Below are 22,497 nucleotides of genomic sequence, written 5' to 3'. Positions count from 1 at the left end.
AATGAAAATATAATTATAAAGCTGTAACTATTTTAACACCATTTTTGAACTGACATTCACTGTCAGCAACAGTCACCATAAAACCAAACCGGTGATCTGCTGAAGGATGACATGTACATTCAATAATCTGCATTTAATGCATTATTTTTTTTAAAGAGTGTTCTCAACAAAGACTTAATGTACCATACGAAGAAGGAGAACATGTAATGATTTCTCAGTTCAGATACTGAGGAGGATAATTCACTCTGGCAAAGTCCCCTTACAAAACTCTGAGTGTGGGTTTACAATTTGCATGCGAGAATAATCTGAGAACCTGAACATTTGCTCTTCTCTGGCAGTTGCCCAGAAATGAGAGTGTCCAGAGACTGCATGCCATGGGGATCAATACAGTATTTATTACAGCCTCTTGAAACATCTTCTGCTATGGATACAGCAATTCTGGAGGTCACATCACAGAGGTAATCGCTAAGGTCCTTTTTGTTCTGACACTACGCACATGTCTGCATGTAGGTCTCCCCTTGTAATTTGATCTCACAGCCTTCTTCTGGCCCTGAGATATTTTTCCCATCTGCTGGTACAGATGGCATATTCAAGTGAATTTAAAAGAATGGTTTTCCAAACTTTGTATGTTCTCTCTCTCCTCAAATGACATGGTTCTAGACCAGCAGAAGCAGAGAACGTTCTACGAATGCCTATTCAAAAATAAAAAAACATAAAAAAAAAAGTATTGCTTTCTTACATAGGTGAGTTACAGGAGAAAAAAAACTTATTCATTGAATGGCTAATGCAAATGCCTGCATTACAGCATAAAGAACAGTGACAAAAAACAGTGGCTTAAAAGTGCTTTTTTGCAGATACTTACATCCCCACAGTTTGGAGAACTTAAATGGAAGTACAAACACTGTAGAATTTCCTCTGACTTACCCTACTTTCTCTTTAGTCCTTCTAAGCAGGACTGAATTTTGTTCCAATAAAAGGTATCCTCAACTGCTTTGCATATTGAGGACCAAAATAAACTTAAGTTTCCAGAGGAATAATGAAATAGAAAATAGCCTCATGAGATATGCAAAAAAAAATTAAAATGAATACTTCAATTTTAGGAGTTTAGGCAATTCTTATTTCTCAAAATCCATTATACCATTTTGTAAAGCTCAATAATAAAATACAATAAAACAGCAGGTGAACAAATTCACTATTCTCTTCACAGAAAGTGCATTCAAGAATAAAGGAAAATGATTTTAAAAAATCCCTAAACTTAGACATTTAACTGAAATGAAAAATAAACTAAAATACTAGCACCTTCAGATAAAACACTTGCTAGGAAAAATCAAAATTGTTTCTTTCTTTTATGAAACAGTATTCAACAATGTCTTACAGTAATGTTCATAAACATGTAAAAAACCCTTCACCAGCACAAGCACAAGAACAACTAGGAAGTGACTATTTGGGACCCACAGAAGCAGCGGAAAAGTCATTATTAGCTCAACCACAGTGTCATAACATTTATTTTTCTTAGACGTTAAATGCTTTAAAAGTTCACTCCTAAAGCTCCTTGACCCTACTTACAACATTCACCTCAGATTTTACCAGTTTTAGACAAAAAAATATGTTCAAGTATAACTTTATACATATATACAGGCCCTGTATTGTATATCAAACATACATATCATATATTTAAACATATGTGTGTACACACACATGTAACATCCATCTCATTAACTGAGTCTTGATCGGGGCATCCTGGGATTATATGTATGTTCTTCCAATATGAAAATATCCATTGTCAAGATCACCAACTACAAGCTCAAAAGATATGATAAAAGGCATCACAAAAGGAAAACAAAATAGATGTCTGCAATTCTAAATTATGCTAATATTTAAATTTCAATTAAAGATTGAATGCTTGGTGACCTCTATTTGTTTCTGTCATATGCAATACCCTTGCAGCAACTTAAAATATTACATGGTTCTATAGCTGATGGAGGTTCTCTTGCTAATATAGAGTAAATGCCACAGTTTGTCTGTTAGGCAATAAAACTCAGAATTTTTTTCACTTCATTGCAATGTAATAATCTTGGATAATAGGGCTTTTAGAGATTCCTCTGACTGAAAGCATTTTCCTTATTAAGCTTAATTGAATTAATTATTCACATACTAATGATTTAACAGCCATTTCATATAAAATAAAAACAAAAGAACTTCTTGAATACTTGCCCAATACTTCAGATACAATAAAGAAACTGAAATAGAAAGATAGCTTTGTTTTCTTTCAGATACAGGAGGTATTTAAAATCCAAATACCCTCCCCTCCTGCTGCAGATGGAGGTGTTCTGAAATGATAACATTCCAAATCCTACAGCAAAATGCATCTTTAATCTATGAATCCTTAATTGAAAAAGAGATTTATGACAGTCAGTGATCTCCTTTTTATTCCAAAAATTGCATCTTTCCTAAAAGTGGCTCATTTTGTGAATGAGCTGCTATGCAGGAGATGTGGAACAACGTGATTTTAAGGAGAATGGAACAGATTTGTATCTATAAAAGTTATCCCAAGGTGCATATGAAGGTTGGCATTTTATAATTCTTCATAATAATGCTTGGCACTTATGTAGTGTTTTATGGGATCAAAGCACTTTACAAACTAATTAATTAATCTTCACAACACCCCTGTGAAAAGGTAGGTTTTAGTATTCCAATTTAATAAATGGAGTAGCTGAGGCAGAAGAACAGTATGCTTTGTTTCACAGAGAGTCCAGGTCTTCAGTTTATAGGTCTATCGTTAGAAACAACAGTAGTACTATTCCTGTGAATTCTTTGAGACCTTCAACGAAACTATTTGCATTAGTAAGGAAAACAGAAACTGCCCCATAAATTGGGCCACAGCCGATACCTTGTTTACTTAAAACAACTCATTCACCTGAGCAACACGCTGGGATCCAAGTTACTCTCCTTATGCTGGACCTATATGCACTGTGAAAGACAAGAGCTGATAACGGACTTCTCCTTCCCTAGGATTGGGGTGGCAATGCTTCCTTGTTAATGCAGATGATATTTGGTACTCAAAATTCTATATAATTGTGCAGCATTCTTCAAACATAGCTCAAAATTTTTCAAGTCCTCACAACAGCTACATGACTTCAATCTGAGACAATGTTTTACTATATTTGCATTTATTTCTGCCTGTTTTCAAAAAGTTCCTGCTTTCAAGACCTGCATGAAAGATGGAAGTTTGTTTTACATGTCTATGTATACTCTTTACAGCCTGGACAATTTACACAGAGAAATCCAATCCACCTAATTTCTTGTGCAAATCCTAACTACTGCACGTCAGACTGTGAATCAACTTTGGCAAGTGTTGGCATCTGAAAGGGCAGTAATTGTACCTGTAAGCAAGTGCACTAGCACAGAAAAATTACCCAGTTAACATAATGGAAATACTTGCCCACAGGACTGAGATTCTCATGTTCAAACAAGTCTTAAACAAATTACTTTTCACTTACTCTTTGCAATGCTTATATAGTCCCAATACGAGAAGTTAAAATACTGAACAAGTGGGAGAACCTATTTTACTTGCAACAGTGCAAATCTCCAGGTGGATGAAACTAAGTGAGCAGCAGAAGAAGGCACAGTTGAGACTACACAAAATTCAAGCATCCAGGACTATTTTGAATTCACATGACTCAATGCTGGTGCAAGAAACAAAGACAAGACAAAGCAAGACTGTCATACACATAATTCTCCCATTTATGGGATACTGCCAGGTGATATCGTCAAATAGTTTGGAATTACTGCTAGTTGGTTTGGCAACTTATAGTTGGCAATGTATTAAATAAATTTTGGCAAGTAAAACTGTTGGGCTTTCAAACGGGATAGATCTTTCATTTCCAACAAAACTAGTTTGTTACACTTCCTTTTGTTTTTCTTTTGGCTAAAAAGGATGGCAATGTCATCACCTCACAGGATGTGGCCCCTATCAGAAGTTCTGTGTATATTTTCCAGTGAAAAACATCCACAAGCTTCAGTTACAGAAAGCATAAAACTGACCTACCAAAGAGACACGAAAGAACACAATACTCTTCACCATGTAATTATCAGTCCTAGATGAGTGACCCACTGTTGCAGTGTTCATTTGCCAGGACTATTAGAAGTTTATGTAAGAGTAAATGTTTCTAAAATCAGTGTGTTAATGCTACAAAACCACACAGAGCATCTTTGTCTTCAGCCACTTCTTAAACTATATTTAATCCCCGTATTCTAAATTGAATTTCCTCCTTATTCTGACACACAGCATCCAAATGCTCTCCTCCACAAAGAGATGAGTTCTGAGAGACACCCTAAGAAAGTTACACAACATGTAGCAATTCCAAACTTAGACAAAAACTTGGAAAACTTCCAGGGCTTCCATAAGCTGCAAAACTCTGAGAAGTGTTTCTTCCCTAGAATTACACAGGATAAAATGGAAGATAGATAAATCTTCTGTCTGCATTTCCGAACACATTCTGTGTCAAAAGTCACGAGAGATATCTATATAATATACATATGTATTTAACGTACATTTAAGAAGTGACAAATTTGACCTACCATAGCAAAGATCTCTGCTATGCCTATTATATTAAAGAAAAACACAGAAATTTAATTAAAGCCGTATCTTTTTCTGAGTTCTGGCTGCTGCAGATCATATTCAAGCTTTGCTCAACTTACTGTAAACTGATTGTTATCCTCGATTTGAATCTTGGTCCTCCAAGTTTATTTTCCTGTATATGTTGTCAAATTACTAGCATCCTATTGCACATCATTTTAACTACCAACATATAGCAATTTTCCCTGTAGTGACTCTTCATTTAAGACTAGATGTTACAATTTGCTGCCATTTTAGTGATTTAAGTATATCATCTATTGAATGGCCTCGTCTTGGCAGCAAAGAAGAATTTTCTTGCCAGATGGAATATGAAAATAATATGGAAAAAAACATCTTTTAAATTGAAAAAAAAGGAAAGTTCAGTCATATTTGTAAATACCATACTGCAACTAAAATGTGAAAAAAAAGCATTTTCCCAAAACATAAATAGCTGCCAGCTATCCCTTCTAAACCCGTAGGTAACCTGTATGCCATGTTCTCTGCAAAAAATTGGTCACAATTCGGTTATGCCCTTAACTAATGCCCTGCAGCAGTGAACACAGCAGGCTACGAGGACATCATAATTAACATATAGATGTCTACATTAATTATTAGCCATTTTTCTCTCCTCCCCTTCAGGGACAGCATAAGCCAGGTGCTTACAAAACCACCTCCTGGTCCTTCCTTAAATTTACCTTCACAGCATTACATCTAATCAGATCTGACATGCACACCATGGATGGGTTCTGCTAGGAAAAACAAAGCGAATAATGTGAAGGGATCACCGCTTGCTATATCCAAAAGAGAAATGAAAATATAGAGACATAAAAGAAAAGGACAACTACGTTTATGCACTACCATTTTAGTAATAAGATCGCTTGCAGTTCGATTAATTTCATTTTCATTACAGTCATCAAGGTAAAGGAAGCCAAATTCACAGAAATCTGTATATACATGTGTGCGTGCATGCATACACACGTTTATGTAGAGGTGTACGGGGAGACAAAAGTAAAAGTTTAAGACTAAAATTTAAAGGAATCTCAATTTAGTAGAATGCAATTCAAAGCAAGAATATGTCACTGAAAGTAAATTCACGCAGCAATAGTAGTAGTGATTTTCAGAACAGTAATAGTGTACAGGATTTTTTAAAATGGTATGGGGAAATTAAATTAAGCAAGCATTTTTAAGATGGGGGAAATTAACACTAAAGCAGGCAATTAAACATATCACTACTATGGACACTTTAAATCACATTAACTTTGAATTAATTCTAGATAAAATTGCTAGTTAAAGCTGTTTTAACCTATAAAACTGAAACCTTAACATTAGAATCATATCATTGATTGCCACATGGTCCAGCAATGGCAAAAACAGAACACAGCCAATCACATAATTCTGTGGTGTTAGTGGCACGTATATTTGCTCCATCCGGACCGGTGTTTGAAAACATTTTAGCCAGAAAGCCTTTCTGAGACCTTCTCAGCTGAAGACAGAGGAAGAGGAGGGAAGGCTCTTCTGCATTTCACCAAAAATATTTGTCCATGGATCATTAACAATTAGGACATAAAAAAACGGGTCTTTGAGGTTCATTATTCAACTATGAGAGACCTATATTAATATTCAGGTTTGTTTCTGGCTCTTGGCAACCCCCTCTGCAATCTTTGGAAACAGGCTACAACCTGAGAAAAGCAGGCAGATAAAACCTGACAAACTGGTAAAGAAAAACATAAAGCTAGAAATATATATAATTTTCAAAATAATAACAACGCGGCCTTCACAACACCTTACCCAAACACTGTAACAGTTTGATATATACATTACAAACAATCATGTACACAGATGCCACCAAGATTTCTCTAAAAGAAACTTTCTTATCAAAATAACTGAGACCAAAGAAAAATTCTTCAGCTAAACCCACTACCTACCATGCCTTTGTTTGCTTTTTCTTTTTAACTTGTGTACGCCACAAAAACTAGCGATAAACCTTCAACCCACTTAACCATCCTTTTCCACTTGAGAAATAAACAGGGTTATACTTCCTCCAAAACTCAGGACAGAGGACAGTGTGTGTTTACGTGTGTGCAAGTTTATATAAGAAGAGCAGAGCTATACGGTGAGCCATCTACTGTATCTACTCTAAAGCGCATCTTTCCAAAGGCAGCAAATAACCTCAAGCACTATCCCCACAGCATAAAGTACAATGATGAAAATAAAGATTTTCATTATTAAACTGACATTACGAGGTCTCCATTTCCATGCAAGTAAGACTAATAACTGTTTTATTTCTAATAACAGCTGTTAACTTTAATTTGACTGTTCTCCCAGCACTAAAGGCTACGTACTCACACTTGTGCTAGAAAACAAAACAGACTTTATCGATATCCTATGGTCAAAGCTCGCCTTTTTCCTTGCTGTGTCCTCATCTATTAGGTTTCTGCTCATGCTCCATAACCTCTATAGCAGAACACTGCCTCTTCCAAGAAACAAGAGGTGTCCTTCCCCTCTTTGCAGTAAAGTACACAATGGCTGTAGGACCCATGACAACTGCAGCTCCTAATCTTTTGCGATAGGTCGGGGGAGTACAGCGTGACAGTCACCTTGCTACTGCCCTCCACATACAGTTCATTTCAGCACAAGGGAATGAAGGCAAAATTCACATTCACCATTCACATTGTACCAGCTCACAGGGCAAAGAGAACACAGGAAACGTACCAAGCAGAGCCTTAAAAGGGATGCAAGAATTGATAATCACAAGTAAGCGATTATTAGGTGTACCAGAACACTAGAAAATTATTTCTTGATCTGAAATTCTTGACCTAGAAAAAAATTATTCTTAACCTCTTTACTTTGAGAGCTGTGAGGAAGTTCTACAGGAGAAGCAACATATAGAATTCTAAACGCACTTTGGATATCATATTGAGATTGCAAGTATTGAAAAAATTAACTCTGGGAAATAAAGGATCAAAGCATTAATAGTGTTTCTAATCACATTAAAAAGCTTTACATAAAAATATATAAGATTTCTCTTTATTTCATGGAAGATACTAAAAGTGATTTGCTATTTATGTTTAATGAAAAGGAGGCATGGTTTCACTCAAGATAATGAAGCAGTATCAACACCAATTTAGGTAAAAAATCCCAACTAGTTCGTTCTCGTTGTGGTCCAGAATGTTTTATGCAAAGAATTTTCAGACAGTGTTATCAAATGAAAATAGATTTAAAACACAGTATTAAAAAATGTGAAAATTGGAATTGTTAAAACAAAAAAAAAAAAGAGTAAATCAATGTTTTTAGTCACCATGCTTGAAGTTTCTAAATAAAATCTTTCTTTTCCTTGATTCTTCTACACAACACTTTTTTGTGAACTCTACTTACTGTTTACAACAATTAAAAAAAAAAGAAATTATTATGGATTGTTAAACAGTGAGAATAAAAAATGACACATCATAAGTAGCAATAAAAAAGTGAGAATTATTGAAAATATTAAACCTGATATATATTTTATAATTTATGGTAAGAAAAATAAACATCATAATTTTAGAGTCTTAAATTGAAAACTGTACCAAAACTTTTGTTGTGCTCTTATTGCTCTCTCTCCATTAATGCAAATGTGTGTTAAGTAGTTGTTTCACATTTCGCTTTACTGTAAACAAAATGTTTCACCATTTTGAAGAATCAAGTATCTGTTGTTTCATTGAACAATAACAAAAATTTTGGACTTTCTCCCAGTCACAGTGCCAAAAAGCCTGAACTGCCCTCACACAGGAAACACAATTGGACACATCATAAATTGGTAAATATAATAACCAGCACAAAAGTGCAGAATCTGTATATCAAAATACATTCCATTTAGGTATATATAGCAAAATGTTTCTTTACAGTTCAAAAGAGAATATATGGCCTGTGTTACAGATCTAACAATGGAACACATTGTTTCAGCTGCTGAAAAAATGAAAAAAAAATATTATTTTTGTGTTTTGACAAAATGCTGTTTATGGTCTCATGTTTCATAAAAACTGCCATACTGCTGCTCTTAAATTCACTTACATTCCTACTGTGGTCACACTTCAAGAAGGCATACTTTTGCCATGTACCAGATGTAGCGACTTGATTTCATGTCTTTTAGTAGCTATCACAGCCCTTTATTTTACCTCCTTTACTTTTTAAGCAAAAAAACCATCTGCCAACCATAAAAGTCAGTAGAGGAATTTAAGAAGCCAGGAAAAGACCAAATCTTTTCCATCGAGCAGAAGATGTTCTAGGTTCTACAGTAAAGGGTGAAATCAGAACATCAGGAGACCATCTCAAAACCCTGAAGTAGCTGCCAAGTGACCATTTTCACATGTGTCACCCCCCTTTGGTGGAGGTGAATCACAGTCTAGCACAGACTGCAAGAGTCCAGAGATGATCCAGGCAGGAGGCACTGGAAGCTTGACTCCACCATAATGGTGACAGCACTAATCTAGTCTCCCTCAGTTTCAAGAAGAATAGTTTTTACCTCACAGCTGGAAGCTGCCTATCCTCAGAAAGTCATTCCCTGGCACAGTGACCAGCTAAACTTTAACACTGCGGAAATGTCCAGGATGGGTGTGAAAATTCAAGTCAAAAGCAAGAAGCGTTCAGCCTGAGGTTCTACGACAGCTTAGGACTGACTTAGTTTTAGATGTTTGAGTTCCAATTTAGGTAGCCATGTTCTAAACAAAAGCCTCTAAAGTGAAATGTATTAATATATATCAAGATTAGTTATATTTGCTCAGCTGTCTTATTAATCTAAGTAGATCATGGCAAGGATTTCCAGAAAAACTTGCCTGTTAAAGTGCAACAAGAAAACTAAAGGCAACCAGATCTGTGACGTGTAATAGCTGATCTTCGTTGGATATAAACTTCATGTTCCATGTTTGTTCAAGTGACAAAACTAAATGTAAGACTGCTGCTCTCCTTTACAGCTGGGAAGAAAATAACCAAGTTAAAAGCGCAGGCTTCTTGACATGTTAGTTGTAGGCAGATAACAGAAGAATCTCACTGAAAATGAGAGAAATGAACTTATACAACTTTTAAGGATTAGACTCCCCAGAATTATTATTTTTCTCAATATGAAAATATAAGACATACCACATTCTGCAACATTTTCTATTTAAACCCGTTAATGATTTCTTTCTATTTTGTTACCTACTTCCACTATATTAAGTCGGTCATCTGTTGCAGATGACTTTGTTCGTTATTTTTTATAAACACTGCTAAACAGACATTTTCCCCCCAGTTTTCAGAACTTCAAAGCTCTTCTGTTAATTTCTATGGTCACCACTCTCCACACAGTCATAGATAATAACTACATCAGGCTGAAAAACATTTTCATTCATATCACATCCTAGAGAAAATAAGAAAAACTGATTCATCCAGCTAGCATGTAAACCAATTTAATATTTAATAAAAAATATTTATAAAATATTAAGTTAAACTATCAACTAGGCTGTCATATAAGTTTTCCCTTTTTTCCCTCTAATCCTCATTTTTTTATATCTTATTTGAATTCTTTGAGGAAGCAGTCCTAAAACTGGCTTTTAATCCAGAATAAATACTTAAAATAATATTTACAGTCTTATCTGTTCTTAAGACACTAAAAATGGCAGTTTATCTCAAAAATAATTAAAATCTTTATCCAGTCTTACAATACTCCAGTTGAAATTGTTTCTGCATGTCATCAGTTATATAGACTACACCAATAAAAGGAATATCATTTAAAGAGGCAATAAGTGGGTTTTAATTTGACGACTCAATTAAAAGTCTAAAAATTAAAGAAGAGGTAGAAATGGTTCAGACTGACCTGAGTCCATAAAGGACTGTCCCATCTGGATGCAAACGGATCATTCTGTTCTTCACAGTGACCCCATGCACAAATGACTTCTTGTCATTCAGAAAATAGGTATCGGGAACCCACAGCTGATCGGCTACTCTGTTGTCCAGAGTGAGGTTGAGAGGTATTACATTATACGACAGCCTCTTATCCCTCCACGCTTGCTGAAAGTACATTGTCAAGGTATAGTCCTGTAAGTACAAAAACAACAAAAAGTTTGCATTGAAACAGACAGCATGCATATGCCGAAAAGTAAAATATACAAACACACATTTATTCATTGTGACTCTTCGTAAAAGCAAACATTTCTGTTCAGAATTTCCCTAAGTAGCTTCATTTATTTTTAAAGTACTGAACATCTTGTGTATACTTAATAACCGAAATGAGGGGTTTTTTTACGTTTTATGAATGGCTTGGGAGTTCTCATTTCAATATCTAAAAACAAAACAGAAAAAAATGTGTAGATGCTGAACAGTCTGCAATTTCTGCAGCACTTTACCAGCCTGGGAGTGCTAAGAAACAGGAATGTTCACAGATCTGAATTCCATCTCATGGTCTCCACTGTATTCAACACACCTCCTCTGGATTAGAACTTGTACCTCTTCTACCCAAACACTTCTCTAAATTAAAATCTCTTCAAAGTCTGTTAATTTTCTCCTGGGCACTGAAATCAGTGGGAAGTCTCTGAGATTTCCATGCTACACAGGGTTTTAGTCTTCTACTTAATTTTACAGATGAAGTAACTCTGCTTACTTCAATGGAACAATTCAGAGAGCACAATTAAGCATCTGGGTAAATATCTGCAGTATTACGAGACTTGCTTTGTCTTGATGGAGGCCACTAATGAACAGTACTTTGGAAAGGCTTTTGATCTTCTGTTTTTTAAGAGAACAAAATAAATACAAAAGTTACATTGCTGTAAGACCTGTTAAACAGAGGCAAAATATTCATTATGCATTAGCCTATACTCCATAAATAATACACAAAGGAGTTGTATTTGTGATCATGGATCACTGGGTCAAGGGCTGTAAAGTGAAACTGAAGGAATACCAAAAGGAGAAATATTCTAAAACTAATATTTTTGTTTGCTTGTTCTAGAGAAGTCATAATCAGGCCTATGACTCTTTTGATTTAGAGTTCATATTTCACGCAGACTTTATTCAACAGTGAGAACTGCTAGCTTACAAAAGATTGCTTTCAACAGAAAGTCAACAAAACCTGCTGTGATTATCAGCAACCCCAATATTCAGACATGAATAGAAGATTTTATTGCATAAATTGCAATATTAGTTCTCGTTAGCTACTTCGAATTTTAAAGGCAGAAACCATTATTAAAACTATGTTTTTATTACACTAATCTTCCTGCTGAAATGCTTCAAAAGCACATGCCACAATTGTGTTTTACAAGCATTTTCATTTAAAATACATATAAAAATTTGTCACGCGAATGCTCTACAGAACTTGCCCCAAATACAAAAGTAAGATTTTCTTATATTGTAGTTTCACAGTATAAACTTTCAAAAAATCTACAAAAATGCCACTGTAAGAAATCACAGAAATTTACTGGGGAAAAAAAAAAAAAGAAGACGACATTTTCTATCTCTGGAAATTATCTTTTTACAGGACAGGCTGGGTCTTGATAAACACCAAACCCCACAAACAGTACATAGAAAAGTTACCTTCCTTGGTCAACGGGAAAAGAGAGACACTAAATTTCTTCCCCTGCCATGCAGAGAGGTAGGATTCATCCTGCTTAACTTCAAGCCCTGGAGACACATCTCTCCGCTGATTTTAGAGCATCTCAGGCAATTGGTCCTAACTTATGCACATTGGTGAAGAACCTCCATTTAAGTGACATGAACTCAAGCCAGTGTCAATGGCAAATTGAAAAGAAAATCAAAATCAGATATAACTTTTATTACCAACTTTTATTATGCTGCAGATGCCAACAGAAGCCTCTACATCCTGCCTGTACAGAGAACGCCACTCAGCTCTGGTAGAATGCCACGAACACTAGCAAAAATGCACAGCTAGAAGAAGGTAAACATCAGTTTTTCAATTATTTTACTACCAAATACTTGTACCTGGTAACTATTCTAATATGATCAGTTTTAATGATCTGAAATCTCTTTCGCTCCCCACGCTCCCAGGATCAGGATGAGAGTCTGCTTTCAAGAACATTCCACCCACATCTGAAAAATATTCTGTTATGCTTCATCACTGTTCTGCAGTATTTGATTCATAACCACATACCAGAAAATGTTCGGTAATACATTGCCAGTAAGAAAATGTACTATTCTTCAATATACTAACACACCACAACACGAAGTAGATGAGCTGTAGCAATCACTCGCCTATTATCCTTGGAATGTTGCATTTTATTCCTATCTTAAGGAATAATTAACATGTATTAATATGCAGCATATATATATATATATATATATATATATATATAACGTGCTTCCCTCCTTACACCTCAGTAAAAGAGGAAAAGAGGAGGAGGAAGAAACTGAAACATGCACGGTTCAGTGCATAAAAATGAATTACATAAATCTGTAAATTTGGAGCACTGGGATAGCTGAAAGAAAAGCCAAGTCATCAGGCTGGGGTTCAGAATCAAACACAGCGTGTTCCAGAAACAGAGCTGGTGTTCCAATTAAAAAGTATTTGTCATCTGTTGGCCTTAGTTTTCAGATGTGACTGGAGTTTCTAATGGTCAAGAGAGGACAGCTTAAATAGCTACCTACGAAAGCCTCACAACCTTTCAAATAGCTTTTAAAAAAATCATTATTAAAAATAAATGTGTTCCAAGCTACACGTTTCGAAATATAAATGATTAGTTAGGAGAAAAAAAAAAAAAGGAAAAGCTGTCACATAAGATGCAGTTCATTCTTTAGAAAGGAGAGAGGCATCCTTCTTCAAAATCCCAAATGTTAAAGTAATTCAAAAAGATGATGTGTAGGTATGAAAACATTCTTGAAGTACCCCAAGATGCTTTATACTTTAAGATTAAGTACATGCTTGTCTAGCAGAATTACTACAAGAAAAATGTCTGCTAATCTCACCTTAAATGTGGGATTACCCCTGTATTCTAAGGATAAATATCAATGTAAACATGCAAATATGCTGTTTCTTTAGGAAGACGGCCACATGAAATAGAGAAACAGAAATGGGTAGTAAAGGATGATTTTCATTTGCTAAGGCCTTAGCATCCTATTAAATTCACAGGATGGAATTGTTAGAAGCTTAGTGTAAGTATGAAAATTAAACTGGAGTGAATTAATTTGAAAATCTAGTACTAGACAGTAGTTACAATGAATTGAAAGAAACATGAAACCAAACCTCATGATGACTACGTCTATGCATACCATTACACAGACAAACTCCACAGGTACAGAGAATTTACAATACAGGCACAGAAACACACATTGTACAAATAAAAAAAATTAGGTTTCTCGGTTACGCCCAGCATATGACACTTGAAATGCTGTACAAAACGTTATTAGCATAGACAAAATAACAGGCAAAATCTAGCATATAAGTAGGCAAATACTATATTTTCTGTAAATACATAAATATCATAATTTGTATAGATTTCATTATTAATCCATTGTTCATATAAATTTCCATTTAATAAACTTTTTTATTCTATCCAAATGCAGAAATGTAGGCAACAGAAAATGGATGGTTAATCCTATTCTGCTCAAAGAAAAGATCTCTCCTCTTTTCCTCACCAGCTAAATTCAGCTCCACAGTTCTTTATTTCACACAATAAACACAAGCAGCAAATATGAGACAAAGCTAATCTTAACGCAAATTTCCTCACATGAGTAAGAAAGTAATGAACAGTTCTATTAATATTAGCCTATTTATGAGTAACTTTTATCCTGAGCGTTATCTTTATGTGATGGTTGCCTGCAAAATCTTTGAGCTGCTGGAAACTTGCATACGCTGAGAGATTTAAACTTAAATTGAGATAAGTAAAATTGCTATAGACAGCCAAGTTAAGTAGTCAGTTAACAACCATCAGGTTCAAAGACCCAAGGGAAGATACGGTGCATGAAACCATTAAATCTGAAAACTAGCATTCTTATTTGTATTCTCGCATTTCACTAACACTCTCAAAAGTTTTCTTTTTAGCCAAAACAATAAATGCTAGTTTGGGCCTATTATTAGCTTAAAAAGTTTTAGAGCACAGGCCCTGGCTAAACCCATCCATGGGCCAATAACTGCGAACTGTATGTTGGCGGTCCTCTTTTTATATTGGAAAATGGATCAATGCAAAAAAGGAAATAAATTTCATGAATGTTCACAATGACAGTGGGAGTCTAATGCAAAAGCCTGTGCCAGATCTACATTTTTTCAAAGCATGAGGACAAGGTCCAATGTGAGAAAAACAACATTTAAAATAGAACTGTATTACAGAAAACAGGGCTGATTCACGGAGTATCTTAAAAATGTATACCAACACTTGTATTAACAGGAATATGACAGCTACTGAAACACTCTGGAAGTCATAAAATCAGGAAGCTTTAGAGGAGAAAAATAAGTAAGTAGGAGGACATTCTGCATATTATAATTAGAACATACAGCATCACGGAGTTGAAGAAGCTATTTATCTGTACTCATCAGTAACGAACGGATAACTCATTTGTGGTTTGCCTTAAGTCCACTTCTCATCACTTTCCTGGCTATTCCTAATTTGTAAAAAACACTTTACCACATTTCCCAATAAGGCATTATTAAAGCTAAATAATTCCTTCTGAAAATTCTCGAAGCTGAAGATTTTGCCTGAATGCATTATTTATTTACCATGTACATTTAAAAAGCTGTCTGTTGATGATATATTTAAAAATGCCATTAAGTTAATTATTAAAAGTATACATCTAAACTGCAAAATATATTTTAATATATTAAAAACATATATTTTTTAATATATTATATACTTAAGCAAGGAACAAATGTTAATTCTACTCCCTCCTCAGACGCAAATGATGTGTGCAGTTTAGGCTGCAGTGGGACACACAGCACGCTGCACTACTTGAATGGTACCTAAACCAATCGAAAACAAAGCACTTCAAGCTAAAGGAGCTTCACTGGATTTATTACAAAAGCAATGTCTTTCCGTGAGTGCTGGCTGACAATCTTTTCAATCGTCATTTTGCTTAAGATCAACCACTACATCATGTTCTATTCATAATTATTTCAAACTCACGCAGTTTTCTCTGTTACCACTGGAGACACCACAAAGTGACTTGTATAAAAGCAGAATGAAATGCTGAAAAAATTGGTGATACAAAATAAGTGTCAAAATAAATCCTGTCATATGCCCTTTCAAAAGGTATTTTTCACATTCTGTAAGTCTTTTCTTTAAAAAAAAAAAAAAGGCAATGATGTCAAGACCTTTGCACAGAGTTCAAATTGAACTCCAGCAATCTATTGGTGTCCACTTCCCAGGCTGGCTTCAAAACTATGACAGACTTCTAGCTAATTCTATCGCCCAAAACTTACCAGGTAGTTTTTCTTGATGAGAACTGTATGATCTGAAGTCTATGATCTTACCAAGACCACACAGATTTCAAAAAGGAAGCTTACCATTTATTCTGCAGCAACTATCCCAGAATTATTTATCAGCAATTCTATTTCTCAACTGAACAAATAAGAAAGATGCGTTTTTACCTCCTACAACAGTTCTGAGACAAACAATATTACTAAATCAAGCAAGAGACTTCTGTATGAAAGAAAAAAGACTGTCACCAGAGCTGGACTCACAGACATAAAACTCCTCTACTGACTATATGAAATCCATAGTAAAAGACAGCTTAATTTCAGAGACAGGATCATGAATTTGTGTCTCCTTTAGCACTACTAACAGCAGCCAATATTTAGATTGTTTCTACGCAGCATTTATATATTGCACTGTGATGCAGTGCCATCATATTTCATGCACTGAAACAAAACAAAGCAATTATGGCTGAGATGTTTCCTGTACCGTCATTTAGACACTCCGACACTTGGTTTTAATTTCTGACAAGTTATCCACACTGAACCATGATAGTGCACTTTTACCCAGCCAGCAATCTTCATGTCACTCCAAACAAAAATCACCTGCCCTATGTCCTTTAAGCTCTGATTTGCTGCCTCTTGACAAGAGAGTGATTAAAGTGAACTTAAGACTGAAAACTGGGAGAAAACTGCTCCTTCCTTAAGACAGTCATATATCTTGATACCTTCAGATTCTTCTCTTTTGAAAGGATCTAGTCCACTTTCTACAGTGTTGCAGGATTCTCAGATGAGCAATGCAATGCAAATAAGACATATAAATGCAAAGTGTACCTGCTTTAAGGAAAAGGTACAGAAACAGTAGTTTGCTACCTCTGACGAAATTATGCAATATTTTTATTTAATCATATCCCCGAAGTAGAATAAAATAGTTTAAGCCAGAAGAAATATCAACAAAAGTTTATTTACATTTGAATTTCAAATTTTTCTTTACTCATGTATGACAAGCCATTTCCCAGGATGGGAAGAATATTTCTGAGTTCACAAATATGAACTATGCAATTCCTATGCAATTGTACAATCCTACAGATCTTCAGAAATCATATTAGTATTGCTTTTATTACTAAGTAATTACTAGTAATAGCACTGAAAAAGAGTAAAAAATATCTTTGAATACATAAAAACCCCACAAAAAAATAAATCTTAACTAAAATCTTAACTAAACTAATACTTAACCAAAGTGGAAGTAAAATGGTGATTAAGCAGAACTGGAATTCCAATTGTAAAGTTTGATGACAGCAGATGGTAGCTTGCACTACTGCTTTGCAGAAGAGAATCAGAAGCAAAAAAAAACCCAAACGCTGCAGGAACCTGTATATCTTACTGACACTTCTAACGAAAAAAAAAAACAAAAAACATATTTTTGCAGGCTAAGAATAAGGTAATTGGTAGTGAGATGAAAGCTGCCCGAAACATGAGAACTTGGGTTGTGCTTAGGTGAAGAACTGAACTGGTCTAAAATTTGGATAAGAACTCTTTTTCCTGATGCTTTACAGTTTCCTGAGTTGCCAGTGCATTTAAAGACTGAAAGGACTGCCAGGTTAATGCTGTTCCTTTACAATTTAATTAACTTCTGAACAACTTACAAAATTGATAATAAATGTTCATATAAAGCATATGACACTTTAAAGATCAGTATTTTGCAATATTTTTCAAGGAGAATACTGAAATGAATAAATTTTCCCAGCATTTATTTATCTATTTGTTTTAAAATACAACCTTGCTTCCTTCAGTCAAGACGTCACTCCATCAAAGCAAACAGACTCCAACGACAATTGTGCCATTAATACCCCTGTTACTACTACACTACATACCTCTGTCTGCCTTTTTGCATCTAGAAGGATGTATAACAATCCGTACTTTCCCAACTGCAGGCTTCAGTCCACCAGAAACAGAAACTTTGGCAGAATAAAACAGTTAGAGATGCACTCAGCATTTTAGTGCTAGAAGAGGTTGTTTAACCACATCCTTCACAATCCGCAAAAAGATGAGGGTGCTAGAGAATCTGGCTGACCGTACAAAACTGTTAAACCCTAACAAACAGTTAAAGTTCTTCCCTTGAACACAGCCTGCTGACAGTCTAAGGAGTCCTGTATCACCTCAACTCGCACACCAGAATCATCTCTTTCTCTAAACTACTAACAATTCAAAATATTTCAGCCTCAAGAATTAAAATCTGAAGTGCTACAAGCAGAGCATTGTCAGTATTAGGACCAAACTTCCAAAGGCTACTATACTAATAATTCCTTGGAGAACAAATTAAACCACAACCGAGTTCCTAATTTATCTTCACTAAGCAGTCACTTATGCTGCTTCAGTCTTGCAAAGAACTGGTAGCATGCTTACATTTTACAACGATAGAGCAAACCTCTGAGCTGTTTTGAGTGATGAAATAATAGGAACACTTTAAGTGCTTACAAAACAACAGCAACTGAAATACCCCTGTAGCTACATTATCAGTGATGACAGAATGCTCCTCGCAGATATACAAAAACAAGCCACGAAGCGATCTCAATGTAAAGCTATGTTTAATTTTAATATTTAAAAGTTAAGACAAATGGCTAACAAAAATTTGATTATTTAAGCTTCAGAATGCTTAAAGGTGCTCAGGCTTCTCACAAAAATAACTTCCTTCTGAGATCACATTTAACTGTGCTGCCTAAGGATGCAATTCTCAAAAAAAGAAAAATACTATAAGAATATTTAATTGGATCATTTTTATAAGCAAAGGAATTTACTTTGCTATATTTAGTTTGTTTTACTAAGCAGATTATTTCGCTAGTATTTCCTTTCAGGTAAAATGGTAGCTGTTTCCTCAGTTAGCAACAAAGACATTTCTGCAAGATAACTTCCATAGCAGATACTAAAGGAAGCATATATATGTATATTCTTTATTGTCCTAAACATGCTCAAGTCATTTTTCTATTCTGCTGTTCTGTTCTGCTATTACTGCTACTCTCTGTGTGCAACATCCACATCAGATTCCCTCTGTGTTACAGCAGACCAAAACACTTCAGGTGGCTTTCAAATAAGTTTTCTGGCCTTTGAGATTTTTTTTCCTTCTATAATTCTTTCAGAGGTGAGAATTCTAGTAGTATTTGCTTTGTTTGTGATGCAGTATTTGCGAGATCAAGATAAACGAAATCCTATTAGCCTATGTGAAAATGCCCTTTTCATTGGGCCAAAGACTACATATCAGACAACCTTACTGTAAGTATAACAGTATTTAGAAAAAGATGGTGTAAGTACGACTGTTAATCAATAATAAAGATGTATTTTCATCATTATGCAATTACTAAGCACCACCTTCATTTATTCATAATAAACCTGGGCAACTCTTTAATTTTTTCAAAATTTAATTTTGTAAATAGTCAGCAGTCTAGAAAGCCCTGTTACATTAGCATTGGAAAAGTGGACAAAATCAGAGCACTTTTCTAAATGTTGCCCTAAACAAAGCATCTGGCAAAATAATACAGATAAATCATTAATTCGTAAAACGACTGCCTTCTTCAGAGCTTCAGGACACTGAGCACTGTTACATTTTCTGTTCTGCCTTGGAATATTCTCTAGCAAGACATAAATGCAATTAGTATAGAGGTTTTTTTATAACATTTATGATTATCTTATATTTGTAACGCTTCTGTAACTAATCAGGGATATATTTAATAAATTTAAGATTAGCTCACAAAGCAACATTAACACTCATTAAACAACAATCTCATAAAGAATACTGACATGGGAGAGTGAGGGCAAGACAATGAATCTAGGGAAAAGTTCAATTAAAAAAAAACCCAAAACATTTCCTTTAAGATTTAGAACTCGTCTCAAAATTACATAAACAACAGGATAGATAATATTTCCTTTAATAATTCATTGTATAACTGAAATAAAGTCAGACTAATGGATTTCATCAGGTTATTACGGTCTCCAAGAGCTGTGGCTACTTCACAGAAATCTACAGGAGAAAACGAGTCAGGTATGTGCAGGACATACCCTGATTTTTTTTTTTTGCTCTATTTTTCTTCCAAATGAAGTCAGAGTCCTTCCCCCTCTGTCTCTATGTATGCATTTTCTCTCACATTACTACTGATTATGCTAGATTTCTATGCTGTTTTTCTGGGTATTTTTGTGAGTTTCTTCTTCAAAATAAAAAACGAAACCGAAGTTTAGGTGGAAACTCCAAATATCTCACTTGTTCTTATCAACTGGAATCACTTTGGAACCACTAATGGGAATGGTTCTAGCAACTGTAAGCTGCCAGTTGCTTTTAATGCCATTCTCCGCTCACAGACGAAGCACCAGCAGCAGTTCACGTCTGTTAAACAACATCACAGATCCTACAGCGCTTTGTCTCTCTGGCCTGCTGATTCCAAGAAGTTCTCAAAAATGGTTCATTAATCAGTTAGTAACAAAGTGATGTCTTGAAAGAAGCAATGTACTCTGGGAGAGAACAAATCTCCCGCAGCCACCTTCCTATAAGCATTTCTATATCATGGTCTAATACCTCAGAGGCTACACGCTGCACTTCAGAATAATGTGTTTCTTCCCTGTTTACATATAAATCTGGTGGGAATAGACCAAACACCTCAAATATCTTGAATCCTCTAACTTTACATGCAGGTTTCATGGGGTGTGAATAGTGAAGAGTGTGAGGCTGAAAAACAAAGTAATAGCATCGTGCCACATAGGCTCTCTCATCTATTTTAAATGCTCTCCTGCCCGTAACCCAAGATTTGACAGGCTGCTTCTCTCAAAAATGTCAGGTACTGCAGAGAACTGCCAGCACCGAAGTAAAAGGACAATTTGAAATAAGTACATATCATTTCTTTCATAGTGATGACAAGCCTGTGGACACTGATAGAAAGTCCAATTTGCATGACAGCCCAACACTCAGCAAAGAGAACACAGTGCACACTTCCAAGAGAGTTAGCGATGTATTCAGATGAAAAAGAAATGAATATTATGTTCTAGGGAGGAAAAAAAATGAAAAAATCCAGGTGGAAAAATATTGCATCTTCAACAGTCATTGCACCTGCATTAATTATACTTGAAATTGTTCATGGTTCAGCAAAGCCAAAGTCTATTGGAATATCTCACAGGGACGAATTTCCATTCTCAGTGCCTCTATTACAAAAGTGGATTTTCCTTGACAGACAGATAAAACATTATAGGAAAGAACAGCTGTGATGCCCACAGCAAAATACTACCAGTTCCCCACAACTGATCTGCATACTTTATCTACAAGAAATCAACAGGAGACTAATAATGGCAAGATTTGCAGTCACAATGCTGTATTTTCATATTTTCAGAGAATCATCAGAAAACTCAGGTTGCAAGGGACTTCATGAGGTCTCTAGTCCAACCTACTGCTCAAAGCAAGACCAGCTGTGAGGTCAGAACAAGTTGTTGAAGGCTTTATCCAGCCTTGAAAAAATAAAGGTTTTCTTTTTAGATAAATACAACGTTTTAATAACAACGAAATTGATATTTGCATTTAGAAAGAAACTCCCTGTATTCCAGGAAGGAAAATCCAGGATGGTCACCCTAATCCTAGCAATGACTGCAATTTAATTTCAGTTTGAGTTAAAATCACTGTTGTCTGATTTTTAGAGCCACCACACACTACGACTTCTATCTGCTCTGTTTGGTGTATTATATGTGTCATCTACTCAGTAAGTCCATCTATTCTTCAGTCTCACAACTATTTGAGCCTCTCAACAGGATTCATTTGCACTGAGTTTTTGAATGCATATACTGCTCACTATTTCCTGTATTATTCAACTGTCACCAACAACTTCACCTCTCCTGAAAGTACTCCCAGTTCCGATACAACAGATATTTTTTGATAAACTTTTTTTTTGTTCTCTCTCTCTTTTAATCTTATTCCTTTTGGCTTTCTGTCTGTGCCAGAGAACTTTCAATGCATTTAAATAACTTCTTTCCATTTTCTACAACAACTAATAGTAAACAATCCTGATTGTCAGACTAAAGCTGTCCTGTCATCAAGACCTATCAATTTAGCGTTGTTACATTTATAACTATCAATTCTCAGAAACATACTCCAAAAACAGACGCCTGCGCCTGCCCCAAAAAAATAAATAGATTTAGCATCCATCATTAATGAATAGATTTATTTATTTGCCTGTCTCCACTCAAATGTCTTATCTCATCAAACCTTTAAACTTTGACTCCTCCTTTGTGGTTCGCTATTTGTCCCAGAGCTGAAGTCAAGCTTGTACCTCAGCGACCAAAGAGAAGTAACTGTCTTGACAGCTGGAAACACTAAGAAGAAGACAGAAGTTTGCCTTTTTCCAAGGTATGAAAGGTAAATGCTTAATGGAAATGGCATGAAAAGCGTTTCTGCCTTGGAGTTAATACAGATCCAGTATATTTGAACAAACAATGATACCATACATCTTTTTCATTCAGCCTGCTTGCTTTGGAAATAGTATAATAATAAAAG

General features: G+C 35.2%; 1 protein-coding gene across 2 annotated transcripts in view; it reads right to left on the bottom strand.

Moving 5' to 3' along the window:
- The window catches only part of GABRB2 (gamma-aminobutyric acid type A receptor subunit beta2), a 155,911-nt gene that overhangs the window by 88,955 nt on the left and 44,459 nt on the right, over window positions 1–22,497 (bottom strand). For both annotated transcript variants that reach the window (XM_009565043.2, XM_009565045.2), the window contains exon 6: window positions 10,443–10,663. In XM_009565043.2, the coding sequence (XP_009563338.1) occupies window positions 10,443–10,663 (221 nt within the window). The remainder of the gene's footprint in view (window positions 1–10,442; window positions 10,664–22,497) is intronic.

Source organism: Cuculus canorus, chromosome 14 (genome assembly GCF_017976375.1).
Source record: "Cuculus canorus isolate bCucCan1 chromosome 14, bCucCan1.pri, whole genome shotgun sequence".
NCBI classification, from domain to species: Eukaryota; Metazoa; Chordata; class Aves; order Cuculiformes; family Cuculidae; genus Cuculus; species Cuculus canorus.
Note: the sequence above shows the minus strand (reverse complement) of the source record. Positions and strands in the feature narration are given on the sequence as shown.